The sequence below is a fragment of the Rhizophagus irregularis genome, chromosome 7 (genome assembly GCF_026210795.1).
Source record: "Rhizophagus irregularis chromosome 7, complete sequence".
Classification (NCBI taxonomy): domain Eukaryota; kingdom Fungi; phylum Glomeromycota; class Glomeromycetes; order Glomerales; family Glomeraceae; genus Rhizophagus; species Rhizophagus irregularis.
In genome coordinates this window covers 4,670,622-4,685,608 of record NC_089435.1, presented here as the reverse complement: position 1 = coordinate 4,685,608, position 14,987 = coordinate 4,670,622, and the positions used below count along the sequence as shown (strand labels likewise).

Below are 14,987 nucleotides of genomic sequence, written 5' to 3'. Positions count from 1 at the left end.
AGTTTAGGGCGAACCTATTACCTTTAAAATAACATTACGCTTTACTAACAGTTAATTGAACAAAATTACTTTTTCATCATAAGAAAATAGTAACAAAAACAATCGAAACAATTAATTTTCATATAAAAGGTATTTTATTTATTCTTCATAAAATTCACAACTAACTAATTTACTTAAAGTTTTACATCGTATCTGACGACTGTGGAATTCACCTCCCATTCCGCTCCTATTTAAACCAACTTTCTTATTCTTTCTTTTCTTACTTCTTATTTCTTTCTAATATTTTATGTTATGTGTTCCCTTTTATGCGCTATCTTATATGCTATTTATATATTATCTTTTCTAATATGTTATACTATTTTAATACGCTATCTTTTCTTCAAAATAATCTTTCAAATATTATGTCGTAAAGATATAATCCATCTTTTGTGGCTGTGCTATCTTTTCTTTAAAATAAAATAATCTTTCAAATATTATATCGTAAAGATCCATCTTTTGTGGCTGTGCTATCTTTTCTTTAAAATAAGATAATCTTTCAAATATTATATCGTAAAGATCCATCTTTTGTGGCTGTGCTATCTTTTCTTTAAAATAAAATAATCTTTCAAATATTATATCGTAAAGATCCATCTTTTGTGGCTGTGCTATCTTTTCTTTAAAATAAAATAATCTTTCAAATATTATATCGTAAAGATCCATCTTTTGTGGCTGTGCTATCTTTTCTACTGCGTCTCGTTAGCTATTCTTCTACTGCGGCTGCAGTTCATCAATATTTTACATGTTCCTATTTTTTTGTTCCTTTAATTTGCTATCCTTCCTTTTTATATGATTTATCATTTGTGGCTTATGATTACTCCTCCTAATTGTTCCTATTGTTGAACTTGATAAACTGGTTGCTAAACCACATCGATCAACTCCCTACTTGATCTATTGGTTCTCCGTTAATCATTTAATAAACATTACATCATGTAGATCATTCCTTCTCCTAAAAGTTTATCCTTTCCGGTTAATTTTATCCAATCATGTGACTTTCTATCGTTTGATCTTTTATTCCATATTATTCCTCCATATTATGCGATTACTTCAGTATCTATGGCTACAGTTTGCCCCCCACCTAAAATTTGAGTCCCATCAAATTCGAACTATTACTTCAAAATTTGTCCTATCAATATATTCTTTCAGTAATTCACCATTTACTGGTGTTTTCAATATCTTCCCTTCCATAGTTTTAATTCTGTATGATCCTTTAGAAATTATCTCATGTACATAATAAGGTCCTTTCCATTTTTCTTCTAACTTTTCAGACCATTGTTTCTCTTTTGCTACGTCATAATATAGTACTTTATCTTTGATTTGTAATTTCTGCTTTATTCTATTCTTTTTATCATGGTACGATTTTTGTTTTTCCTGAGATTTCCTGACATTTTCTTTAGCTTGATTCCTAATGTTTGGTAATCCTTCGATCAACTCATTAACTCTCTCTGCCATGGTAATTTCCTTATCTTCTAAATCTAATAATGTCTTCATTTGTCTCCCATATATTAAATATCCTGGTTCCATTTTCGTTGAATCATTCCTTTTAGTTCGATACGCGAACAATACTCCTGGTACTTTCAAATCCCAATCTTCGATATTACTTAGCTTTGCTAATGATTCACATAATGTCTTATTAAATCTTTCTATTAACCCATTAGTTTTTGGATGATAAGGCGTCGAAAAGTTATGTTTTATCTGAAATTCCTCCATTAATGATTTCACTAATTTATTATTGAAATGACTTCCTCTATCACTCAATATCTTCTTTGGACATCCATGCCTACATATTATATCTTCATAAATAAATCTTGCAATTTCCTTAGCATCTGCTGTTTCCAATGCCTTTGCTTCAGGCCATTTTGTAAAATAATCCATCGCTGTAACTATATATCTATTATTTCTCTTTGTTACTGGTAATGGTCCCACTACATCAATCCCAATTTGATAAAATGGTTCTATAACTTTGATTACATTCAGTTCATGTTTTCCTATTGGTTTCCCTCTTCTCTGACAATTATTACATGATTTGACATAAGCTTCCACATCTTTTCTCATTCCTTTCCAATAATATTTATCTTTGATCCTATTATACGTTGCATCTATTCCAAAATGTCCTGATAATTCATGATCGTGAGCTATGTACATTAATCCTTCAAATTCGTATTTTCTTATCACTCTTAGTCTTTTCCCATCTTTTATTTTGTAAATTAATCCTCCTATAATTTCATATTCCCGTTCATTGTTGATATTTCTCGCTATCTTATTATATTCTTCCTCTTCCATGTCTATGTTGTAATTCTAAAAGCTAAAGTGTTGTAAAAGGTTGAAATGTTGTAAAGGGTTGAAGTGTTGTAAAAATTAAGGTATTGTAAAAATAAAGCGTCGTGATAACTGTTCCATATATATTTTTTAATTTTTATCTCTCGATTTATTTTTGATCCTTGGTATTTCTATCCTTCTTATATATTTTTCATTTCCTATAATCAATTTAGATCGTACCCATCCTAATCCTTTTTCCATTAATCTTTCTTCTATTATCATATTGTCTTTATCTTCCATAATTAATTTCACCTTTTTCTCTTTTAGTCTTATTATAATGTGTACATCTACTAGTATGAAGTTTTCTCCCTCTTCAATCCTTAAACGGATAATTGTTTTGTTCCCTTCTTCTTTTATAGTTACTTTCCATATCTTGTCGACCTTTACTCGATATGTAAGAAACCAATTCTCATAACGATTTACTAATACCATTTTGAAAATATAATTCTAAGCTCTTTGGTGTTTTTCTAACTCCTTATATACTTTTCTCCAACTACTATCGTCGTTCCTAACTTCAATTTGACTGTATCTTTTGGTATCTTTGTATACATCCTGGTTTTCCTTAAACATTTTAACCATGTCCAAATATTCGTTTTTCTTTAATGTTGGGTATGACGATTTCTCCATTTTCTTCGTTTCTCTTCCAATATAATTTTTTCAACATACATTGCCATCTTTTTCCAAAAATATCACTATTGATTCATCTATTGTTTCTTTTAATCTGAATATTTCTTTTTCCATCTCATAGTTCCCATGTGGAATAATTAATCCTCTGTTGAAACTTTTCGTCTTCTGATAATAATATTCGCAATATGGCGATTTGTCTAGAATTATTATATCTGTATCTCCATCATATTCTAACATTCTTCTGTTTATTTGTTCTACTACTTCCTTTCTAAATTTCCATTCTGTTTCTAACTTTGATTCATAAAATTCACCTTTGTCTTTTCTTCTCCTTTTGAATGTATTAAATCTTACTTTTAATCCTTGTTTTTCCCACTCTTTAATTAAATTTTGTACTATACTTGTTTTTCCTAATCCATCCACTCCGTCGATTATAATAACTTGTGGCTTATTTTCTCTTCCCAATTTCTCTAATAATTCTTTTTCTGTCTTTTCCTCCAAATTCAAAAGTATTGCTTCTTTATCGGTAAAATATTTTTCATCATCCCATCTTCCTTTAAATCTTTTAGCATTATACCATTTATTCCTAAATTTGATATATCTCAATTTCCCCTTATTACTTTCTATTTTTGTTATTTCTTGATTCTCGTTCCTTTCTGTTTCTTTTTCTTTAAATCTCAGTCTTGATAATCCATCTGCATTTTTAATTTTCTTTCCACTTCTATGTACTATTTTAAAGTCAAATTGTTGTAATTTCATTACCCATCTTGCTCTCCTTCCCGTTTGTTCCTTTCCATCTGTTAATCCTTTTAATGCTGCGTGATCTGTTATCACTATAAATTTCCTTCCTACCAAATATTTCTGAAAATGTTGTATTCCCCAAAATACTGCTAAGCATTCCAATTCTGTTGGTGGATAATTCTTTTCTGCCCCAACTGTACTCCTACTTGCGTAAGCTATTACAACCTCTTTATTTTCTTCATTCATTTGAGCTAACACTGCTCCTAATCCTATCTTAGATCCATCAGTTATTAATATAAATTCTCTACTGAAGTCCGGATATACTAAAATTGGATTTTCTGTCAATTTTGTCCTCAATACGTCAAATGCTTTTTGTTGTTCTTCTTTCCATTCAAACTTTTCATTCTTTCTCGTTAAGTTAAGCAAAGGTTTTGCTATTTTCGAAAAACCTTTTATAAATCTCCTATAATATGAATATAATCCTAAAAATGATCTTACTTCTGTAACAGTTTTCGGCCTCCTCATATTTTCTATCTTCTCAACTTTCTCTTTATCCGGTCGCAATCCATCTCTTCCTACTATATGCCCTAAGAAATTTATATTTCTCAATCCAAACTGACATTTCTTCAACTTTACAATCATATTATTCTCTCTCAATTTACTCAGTACTTTATCTACATGTTCTATATGTCCCTCAAAATCTTCTGAATAAATCATTATATCATCTAAATACACTGTAACAAATTCTCCTATATATTCCTTTAATATTTTATCCATTAATCTCTGAAATGTTCCTGGTGCATTCTTCAATCCAAATGGCATAACATTGTATTCATATAATCCTTGTGAACAAATGAATGCTGTTTTCTCTTTATCTTCTTCTGCCATTTCCACTTGATGATATCCCGCTACTAAGTCCAAACTTGTGAACCAACTTCCCTTTCTAAATTTTTCTAACAATTCGTCTATCCGGGGTAAAGGATATTCATCTGACTTTGTCACATTATTTAGCTTTCTATAATCTATACAAAATCTATAATTTCCAGTTTTCTTTCCTGCTAATGTTACTGGAGATGCCCAATTACTCCATGATTCTCTTATCTTCCCCATCTTTAACAATTGTTCAATTTCTTTCTTTATAAACTTTCCTTTTTCATCAGTTTCTTTATATCTCTTTTGTGCTATTGGTCCTTGATTTTCTTCAATTATTATCTCATGTTTAACTGTATTTATCCTTCCCAGTTTCTCTTCGTCATATTCAAATATATCTTCATATTCCCTTATCAATTTTTTAAATGCTATTCTCTCCTCATCGCTCATTTCTCCCAGATGTGTTTTCTTTTCAAATTTTTCTTCTTTGCTCTCATTTAGCATCTTTACCGTCTCTCCTTCATTCAGAAAGCCAAGACCATTCATTTTTCCTCATCTCTCTTTTCTCTATCAGTTTTTACAATCGACAACAACTCTTCTTTTTCCATCTCCTCATATTCATCTTCACCCTCTGACTCTTCACTAGAATTGCCATCTATATCATCTATATTCTTTGGATCTTCATTAAATTCACCCCTATTCTCTGACTCCTCAAATTCAACATTTTTCTTTCCTCTAAAATCAATTGGTATTTCATATATTCCATTATCCCATTCTATTGTTAACAGACCTTCTTTCATATTTATTATCCCATATCTTAATAAATCAGTTCCTAATATCAAATCTTTTCTTCTCGAGTCAATTACTTCGAACTCTAAAGGTATTTCTAAATTTTCATCAATTTCTATTCTAATTTCCACTCTTCCTAATGAAGCTATGTTATTTCCATCTGCTATTGTTAATACGACATTACTTTTCCTCGTTATTGGTATATTTAATTCTTTTCTCAGTTCATTCGTTATTACTGAAGGTCCTGCTCCTGTATCAACTGATGCTCTAATCATTTTTCCTTCAATTATTATATTACATCTTGTTGCTTGTGATTTTCTTCTTTCTGATTAATATTCTTCAATTCCCCCGAGTGTAGTCAATATCTCAAACCATTTAATAATTTCTTCCTTACTTCTGGTCTTTCATTCATCATTTGTCCCCAATTAATTGGTACACTTGAATTTACAAATTGTTCGAATGGATCAAAATCTCCAACGTTTGGTATATCTCGATTTAACTTCACTTTCTCGTTTGTACATTCTCTAGCAAAATGTCCTTGTTGTCCACAATTGTGACACCTATTATTATTCTTTCTAGTTTCATATCCTTTCTGTAATTGTTCTTTCGTAAAACCTCTCTTATTATTCCCCTGTGCTTTTTGTTGTTGTCCTTGCCATTGTGCATTTCTTCTTCTATCTCTTTCATCGTTCATAACCTTGTCTTTATTTCTTTCACTCTTTCTAGGTGGTACTGGAAACATATCGTATCTTTCCTCATCTTCATAGTTATTCACTTCGTATCCATCAAATCCATTATTATTATAGTTATCATATCCATCACCCTCATTATATCCATCATATTCATCATTATATTCCATATTATACACATTATATCCTCCACCATAATATTCTTCATCAAAGTAATTAACTTGATTATTTTGGCTATATGACCCTTTATTATTTCCTCCATATGATCTTCTTTGACCTTCCCTACAAACTCTAGAAGTATGTCCTTTTCTTCCACATGTATAACAAGTCATTCTATCCCAGTTCATATTATTTCTTTGGACATTATTATTTCCGATCGGTCTCCTATCATTCCCATTCCTTTGGATTACATATGCTTCATTTCTCTGCATTACATGTGCTTCCAACCTTTTCATTCCATTAATTAACTCATCCCATTCATCACTTTTAACTTCTTTATTTTGTAACTCTTTCGCAATTGGATTCATTCCTTTATACTTATTTGTCTCTTCTTTCAAAATTTCTTCCATGTTTTTCTCCTGTCCTACTCGTTTCATATCCAACCCTGTTGTTTTCATCATCAACTCATCTCTCGCTTTCTCTTCACTTTTTGCTTCGTTAACTGCATCATTCAGATTCGTCGGATTACTTTTCCTAACATGATAACCTATCATGGCGTCTAACCCTTGAATAAAATAATTCACTTGATATAAATCCTCTAACGCATGACCTCTAGTTGCAACTCTTAATATTGACCTAAATCTTCTAGTATATTCTTCGACACTTTCATTTGTTCCCTGTTTAATTCTTGTTAATTCTGACATCTTTCTTCTTTGAACATCATTCCTAGTAAATCTGTCGATTAATCTTCCTTTTAAATTCCTGTCCTCATTATGATCACACCAATTCACTAAATTAGCTGCTACCCTTTCTTTTTCCTCATTATACCATTGTAATGCAATTCCTCTTAAACAAGTTATAGCTATGTTTGCCTTATTTTGTCTACATACACCTCCTCCAACATTTCCTTCTGGTCGTCCACTTACTGTAAATGCTATCTCAAATTGTCTAATCCAATCATTAATATCTTCATCCTCTTTTCCACTAAAAGTTGGCATACCTACTATTCCCCCATTCCTGCAGTCTGAATCCTATCCGCCAAAGTCTGTCCTGCTCCTAACGCATTATCTAATGCATTTGGTGCCAATTCCATAGCATTCTCCATTATTCTTCTTATTTGTGCTTCATTTGCCATATTTACTATATTCTCTTGAAATAATTCTTGTAAATTGTAATCAGATATTTCACTTTCTGTGTCAGAATTTTTAAAATTTAATGAACTATTCGAATCTGAATTTTGATTCAGACCAAAACCTCCTGTATTTATAACATTTTCGATTTCATTTTCAGACTCTTCTTCTTCAAAATCTTCATCACTTCCATCCCATATTTCATATTCTTCTGGACTTAATATTTCTCCAATCTTTTCTGAATTATCCGTATTATCTTCTTCTGATTCTTCATTATCACTCTTTTCACCACTTTCTTCACTTTCTATTACTCCTGCTTGTTCTTTCAACAACTTATCTAACTTTTTCTTTAGTTCTTTTTCTGACTCATTTTTATTTTCTTGAAAGATTTCGATAAATTCTTTATCTAAAATTTCTCCATCTGTATATCCCATACTAGTTAATCTTAACAATTCCTCTTCAATCATCATTACTCCAATATCTTCAAAAATCTTCTGTAATCTTTTTACCCGATCATCAATTTCATCAATATCTTCTTCTTCACAATCTTTGCATACAGTTCCTCCTAATCTAAACATATCATTCATCCATCTTATTTCACATCTTTCGCACCAAGTTGTGTTCTCATTTAACCATTTGTGCACCTCTTTTCTTAACTCTCTATCTTCTAATTCTATCATTCTTATATACCTTTCTATGAATTCTTCTGTTACTATTATTCGATTATTAACTCCAAAATTCTTTATTCTTTGAATTTCCGATACATCTATTTTGTATCCTAACTTTTCTAAGTTGTTTTTTAATTCTGTTAATTCATCTTGTTCATCTTCCTGTATTTCCTGGTTACATTCTTCACATCTGCCATCTTCTTCTGATATCACATAATCTAATTTCTGTTTATTGCATCTACCACATATTTTTGTACTCAAATCTATCCATTCCTTTATGTCCTCAATCTTATCGAATCTCCTTTCCTGAAAAATATAATATCTTATAAAATCATATGTTAACAGTACTCCCGTTTCTATCTTTTCTTTTATTCCAAATTTCATCATTTCCCTGATGAGTTTTTCTTTCGGATCCACTATCAGTTGTCTTAATCCTATTCTTATTTCATTTAACTCCCACGTTTTGTCTTTTACTATTATTTCTATTTCTTCTTCAGAATCATATATTTCATTATCTTCCCCTTGCTCTATCTCCACTAACTTAAATTTTTGTGTTCTTTCCATCACTACTTTTAAATCCGTTACAATCCATTCTATTACTCCATCATCTATTCTTGTTATAATAGGATCTTTTTCATACATATCTTCGCTATCCTTAAATGTCATACTATCTGTCAGTTTCTTTACAGTATCTTTTTGCAAATTCTCTCCTTCAGATAACATCTTCTCGAACCATCCTAATGAATCATTTTCATGATATGTATGTATTCGTTTACCTTCATATTTGTCATTCCACCAGTACCTGAATCTTTCAAATCTAAGATATAAACTCCCATTAAAATTCTTTTTCATTTCATAACTTTCTAAGCTATCTTCACTTTCTGAATCTTCTGGTTCTTTTGTAAAGCCCCTAGTATCTATAAATATTCTTATTATCTTTTGTACCATATTCCTGTGATATTCGTGAACATTTTCTATGTCTATATTCCCATATTCCATATTGGACATTAATTCTTTTACTTTCTCCTCATTCGTAGCTATTCCTTCTTCTTCATAAAGTAATTCCCTGAATGTCTTTATTGCTCCCATCTTTACTCGTAATGGTTTAACTTCTTTCGATGTGATCTTGTACCATTGCCAAAATTTTTTAAACCTTCTTTCAACATCCCAATCTTCCAAAATATATTTGTGTTCTATTAATTCAGGATTTCCAATTAATCTATCAAATACTTCATTCTCTAAATCTCCTTCAATACAATCTCTTACAATTACTAATATAATTGTTCGTAATCCTTTTTCTTTCATTTTTGGTTGTATTCTATATCTTATTGATTCTGTTATTCTATCCATTATGTCCCTACATTTTCCTTTATGTATTGTATCTTCTCTTTCCTAATTATTCATACTTAATAAATCTATTACTCCCTTGATCGTTACATTATTATATATTATTATTGTATCTTCGAACTTAAATAATGCGTCCCAAAATTTCTTGAATACTATTGGTTCATCTACTATTGGATGACATAATTCACAATTTAAACATTCATCTAATTCTCCTGTTCTTAACTCATGTTCTTCTTTATGTGTCCTATATTCACTTTCCCATTGATAATACCATTCCATCGTATACTCTAATTAAATTATTATAAATATTCATCCAGAATTCAAATTGAAATTTCGCTCTCTTATATATCATTTTTATCGCTTCTATTTTGATCTTCTAACCATCCTTTACTATATTGTCCTTTCCTATTACCTATATTGAATGTATAATCTTTCTTTCATTATGAATATTCATTTAACAACTTATTTTTTCTAAATCTTTTACTTATTCATAATATTCTTATGTTAATCTTTCAATCTTTAAATCCTCTTTTTTTTTTTTGATTTTCACAAGTTTCTTCTGCTATTTTTATCTTTCATAACTTCATATATATATTTACTGCGCCATATTTCACCATTAATTTTTGCTGCGCCCTAAAATTTCAAAAATTATTCTAAGTCCACAATCTCCTCAGACTGCGGAGGTTTTTACTGCGCATTCTAAAAATTTCAAAAATTTTCTAAGTTTTTACTGCGCCTCAAAATTTTCTTTTATCATCAAAATTTATAATTTTCGCATTTCACGAACTTCAAAATTCTCATAACTTCTAAAGTTCGTGAATTTTTAGTTCTTTTTCATTATATATGTAATCTTTACATCTATATATTTAATATTACGCAAAATATCTTCTTTGTTTAATCTTGTACTAACTCTTATTATAACCATTATGTCGACACACAACATATTATACTTTATGCGACACACGCATCTTCACTTATGCGACACACGCATCTATACTTATGCGACACACGCATTTATACTTATGCGACACACGCATTTATACTTATTTAACGGTGTTTCTTCTTATTTATTATCTTTTACAATTTAATAACCTATACTTGGCTTGCCTTTACCTTCCCAATGAAGTATAGTAGTTTCAAGGTTTGTTACTCACATTTCATCATTTGACCAGCAAATATTCCTAAATTTCGCATTATTCCATAACGTTCATCGTCTTTTCGTGAGTTCAATTGCGCATTTTCCTAAATGCTTTCAGTTTTATCTGAAGAAGTTATACTCACGATGATAGTTTCTCTTTTTGCCTTGTGAATTCAATTACGCATTTTCAAAATGCTTTCAGTAGGGAGATGTTCCACTCACGTCTGAGTCCAATTATTTCGATTCCCATCTGAAGAAGTTATATTCACAGCCGGTGTTTTTGTAATAGGTTCCCACGTAACCCTTGTGTTTTAAATAGGTTCCCATGCAACCCTTGTGTTTTGGTAACAGGTTCCCACGTAACCCTTGAGTTTATAGTTTACTCGTCAGCTTTTCGTTACAACATTGTATCCCCAGGAACTTCTGGCATCTGCAAAATACAATGGTGCCCCTCCCAGAATACAACATCTTACGAGGGCTTCCTTAATTTCTTGGTTTTACAATTATTAGCGCAAAAACTTTAAAGACGACAACTTTTGTGACTTACTACAATACTTTTCCGGATATTCTTGTAACAAATCTATTACTTTGAAACGAGTTCATTATATTCCATCATATCACCGCATCCTTCTTTTTATAATTCCTAAGGTAGGTGTACAATATCGCTATTTCGCCCGTTCCCATTTTAAAGTTTTTCAGGTACTTACAACCTTTTTTCCCAATATTATATTTTAATTCTAACACCTCTTTTTCTGAGTTCAGATTCTTCGGAATACCACGTCGGTACCATGATCAGAACGATCTTTTCCTTCGCGAGTGATCAATTCACTTAGTTGTTGACCGATTCCTTCTTAATACCGCATAGGTACTTGACTATAAGAAGATAGTCAAAATGTCGACGCAAAGTCAACATTTCCTTTCTCGGAGCATGCACCAAATTGTCATCCCCGTCTGCCACCCGGCGGTAAACAAGCTTCCCTGCTTTAACGTATATTCGTTCTCCACGAAATATTAATATTCTTGCTTGGTTTAGTTTTATTACTACTTAACTTTCAAATTGCGATAGCTCTCGCCGCGATATTTCATCCTTTCTCTTCTTTCAAATTTACGATAGTTCTCTTTATGAAAGTTTATATTTTATTTATTTCATAATTCTTGCTATGACATTAAATTCACCATGAATTTATCCAATTAAAATTAATTAAGCGAACATTACAATAAAGTTTAGGGCGAACCTATTACCTTTAAAATAACATTACGCTTTACTAACAGTTAATTGAACAAAATTACTTTTTCATCATAAGAAAATAGTAACAAAAACAATCGAAACAATTAATTTTCATATAAAAGGTATTTTATTTATTCTTCATAAAATTCACAACTAACTAATTTACTTAAAGTTTTACATCGTATCTGACGACTGTGGAATTCACCTCCCATTCCGCTCCTATTTAAACTAACTTTCTTATTCTTTCTTTTCTTACTTCTTATTTCTTTCTAATATTTTATGTTATGTGTTCCCTTTTATGCGCTATCTTATATGCTATTTATATATTATCTTTTCTAATATATTATACTATTTTAATACGCTATCTTTTCTTCAAAATAATCTTTCAAATATTATGTCGTAAAGATATAATCCATCTTTTGTGGCTGTGCTATCTTTTCTTTAAAATAAAATAATCTTTCAAATATTATATCGTAAAGATCCATCTTTTGTGGCTGTGCTATCTTTTCTTTAAAATAAGATAATCTTTCAAATATTATATCTAAGGTTGCTTGCCGAAACCTAGGGGTTTAGGCAAGATGGCGTTTTGCCGAAAAGCGAAATTCTGCCGAAACTATATTAAAGTTATATTAAAAAACTGGCGAAACTTTGGAGAAAGGCGAAACTGCCAAAACTTATTATAAATGCCGAAACTGCCGAAACTCTGCCGAAACTATAATAAATCTATAGTAAAATTTTGACGAAACTAATCGTAGGATTTTGAAGAGGTTTAGACAAGCAACCTTAATTATATCGTAAAGATCCATCTTTTGTGGCTGTGCTATCTTTTCTTTAAAATAAAATAATCTTTCAAATATTATATCGTAAAGATCCATCTTTTGTGGCTGTGCTATCTTTTCTTTAAAATAAAATAATCTTTCAAATATTATATCGTAAAAATCCATCTTTTGTGGCTGTGCTATCTTTTCTACTGCGTCTCGTCAGCTATTCTTCTACTGCGGCTGCAGTTCATCAATATTTTACATGTTCCTATTTTTTTGTTCCTTTAATTCGCTATCCTTCCTTTTTATATGATTTATCATTTGTGGCTTATGATTACTCCTCCTAATTGTTCCTATTGTTGAACTTGATAAACTGGTTGCTAAGCCACATCGATCAACTTCCTACTTGATCTATTGGTTCTCCGTTAATCATTTAATAAACATTACATCATGTAGATCATTCCTTCTCCTAAAAGTTTATCCTTTCCAGTTAATTTTATCCAATCATGTGACTTTCTATCGTTTGATCTTTTATTCCATATTATTCCTCCATATTATGCGATTACTTCAGTATCTATGGCTACAACGTTCAAATTTTGAAAAATCAAAAAAGAAGCTGATAAAAAAGGGTTTATATTCAGGAATATCATTTGAAAACATTATAGTAGAAACTGCTACCAAAGGACCAAGATCAAAGCAAAATAGAGGAAAGGTGATCGAAAAAGAAACAATAGATTATAGATTTTAAGAGAGGACTCATAAAAGAAGAGTCATCGAAAGATGAAAAGGAGAAAAGCAAGTCATCATCAGAATCATACGGTTCGTACTCAGAATCATCATTCAACGTAGATGCGTCAAAAGTACATGGCAAAAGAGGAACATCGTAAACTGAGAGAAGTTTGTCAAAATCTATAAAAGAATTGATCTGTCTAGAAGGGGTACAATGGGTAGAGCAAATATAGCTTTAGCAGCAGCATGTAAAGCAGGAAGTTTAGCAACAAGACGAGTAGCTGTAGCAATAGAAAGCCCAGTATCTGACATTAGTTGAGCAACGCTAATTGAAGTGGAAGGGACATAAGTAGAGAGATCACTATCATCATCATCATAATTCAATGGACGAGAAGAGTGACACTGAGTAGCATTATTTTTATAATCAATTGGAATAAGTTGAATAGGATAGTCAGGGAGAAGAAATTCGTCCATTTCACCATCAGAGTCAAAAGTATATGGATCTGGTCCTATAGGCCAAATCTGTTGAAAAGCAGGGTTTTGTATTACAGATTGAAGGACAGGATCTAGCGTCATATCAGAAAAGTCATCTTGATGATCATCAGGCATAAATGCAGGAACAACTGTAGGAGGCATAAATTCTGAAAATAAAGAATTTCTGAAATCTTTCAATGTTGATCTTTCAGAGGGGGTACGCCAAAAATCCACAAATTTCAAATATTTTTGGTCACGTAAATGAAAAAATTTAAGATAACGAGAAGAGTCTGCTAACGCAAGACGATAAGTAGTGAGGACTTTATTATCAGGAAGATACAAGGGAATATATGAGGATTCATAATCCTTCAAATTTTTTTCATAAGTAATAACACTTTGCCACCTATTAACTAGGGGCAATTTGATATAAGCAAGTTGAGAGTCCATTAACTTGTCAGCAAGTTTGCACCATTTTTCATCATGGGCAATAGAAGGGAAAAAGGAAGGTGAGGTTAGATTACTAGTTTTTTGTTTGGAACAGGAACGAGAGAATTTTTCTTTCTGATGTCCCATAAAGAAAATGGACCAAAGAAAATAGTAAATAATATAAGAGAAAGCTCTCAAAAAAAAAAAGAAAAATAAAGTAAAAGTAATATTAAAATAGTTCTAGGCAAGTTTCAAAGGCCAAAGGCCTAAGGAAAAATAAAAAAAGAAAAGAAAACCCCAGAAAAATAAAAATATTTTTTCCAACAAAATACTGTCGTAAGGGCAATAGGAGAAAGTTTAGTTTTTAGTTTTATCCTTTTACTGTGCAAACAGTCTTATGACTTTATCTTTTATTTATATTTTAACTTCAAAAATCAAAAAATCGAACAATATTACAAAATAAGAAAATAAACTAATAAAAAATAAAAAGAATAGCTTCACAACTCATACAAGTAAAGAAATCTAAACTAAAATAAAATTAAAGCAAAGAAAACTAGACTATTACAGAATCGCATACTCCAACTTTACCTGAAGGCCAGTATAAATCAATTATCTAACATCCAAAAATCCAGTCTGTTATCAGAAAGAAATCCTAAGAAGTTGAACTGTTAAGCGGCGCAGAAAATCCAAGTGCGAGATCCAAGATCCATCCTGAATTATAGAAGAGGATATCCAAGAAATCCAGAAATCCTGAGAAACTGTTGCCAAAAAAGGGAGTTTTATCCTTTTACAATCACTGGCTGATGAATTATTCAACAAAATGTTAAGTATCGGCATTATTATATTTCTTGATTTACGT

General features: G+C 30.9%; 4 protein-coding genes across 4 annotated transcripts; all 4 read right to left on the bottom strand.

Moving 5' to 3' along the window:
• Positions 1–399: 399 nt before the first annotated feature.
• OCT59_027767 (uncharacterized protein) lies at positions 400–699 on the bottom strand (the record flags this gene model as incomplete). Its single annotated transcript, XM_066137216.1, has 1 exon — positions 400–699. The coding sequence occupies one exon, from the start codon at positions 697–699 to the stop codon at positions 400–402; it is 300 nt and encodes a 99-aa protein (XP_065993626.1).
• Positions 700–7,230: 6,531 nt separating this feature from the next.
• OCT59_027766 (uncharacterized protein) lies at positions 7,231–9,375 on the bottom strand (the record flags this gene model as incomplete). The annotated part of the gene is made up of 1 exon (XM_066137215.1): positions 7,231–9,375. One exon carries the CDS (start codon positions 9,373–9,375, stop codon positions 7,231–7,233), a length of 2,145 nt encoding a protein of 714 aa, XP_065993625.1.
• A 42-nt stretch (positions 9,376–9,417) lies between these two features.
• Positions 9,418–9,651, bottom strand: OCT59_027765 (uncharacterized protein; the record flags this gene model as incomplete). Its single annotated transcript, XM_066137214.1, has 1 exon — positions 9,418–9,651. One exon carries the CDS (start codon positions 9,649–9,651, stop codon positions 9,418–9,420), a length of 234 nt encoding a protein of 77 aa, XP_065993624.1.
• Positions 9,652–13,408: 3,757 nt separating this feature from the next.
• OCT59_027764 (uncharacterized protein) lies at positions 13,409–14,275 on the bottom strand (the record flags this gene model as incomplete). The annotated part of the gene is made up of 1 exon (XM_025323952.1): positions 13,409–14,275. The coding sequence occupies one exon, from the start codon at positions 14,273–14,275 to the stop codon at positions 13,409–13,411; it is 867 nt and encodes a 288-aa protein (XP_025188691.1).
• Between the last annotated feature and the right edge of the window lie 712 nt (positions 14,276–14,987).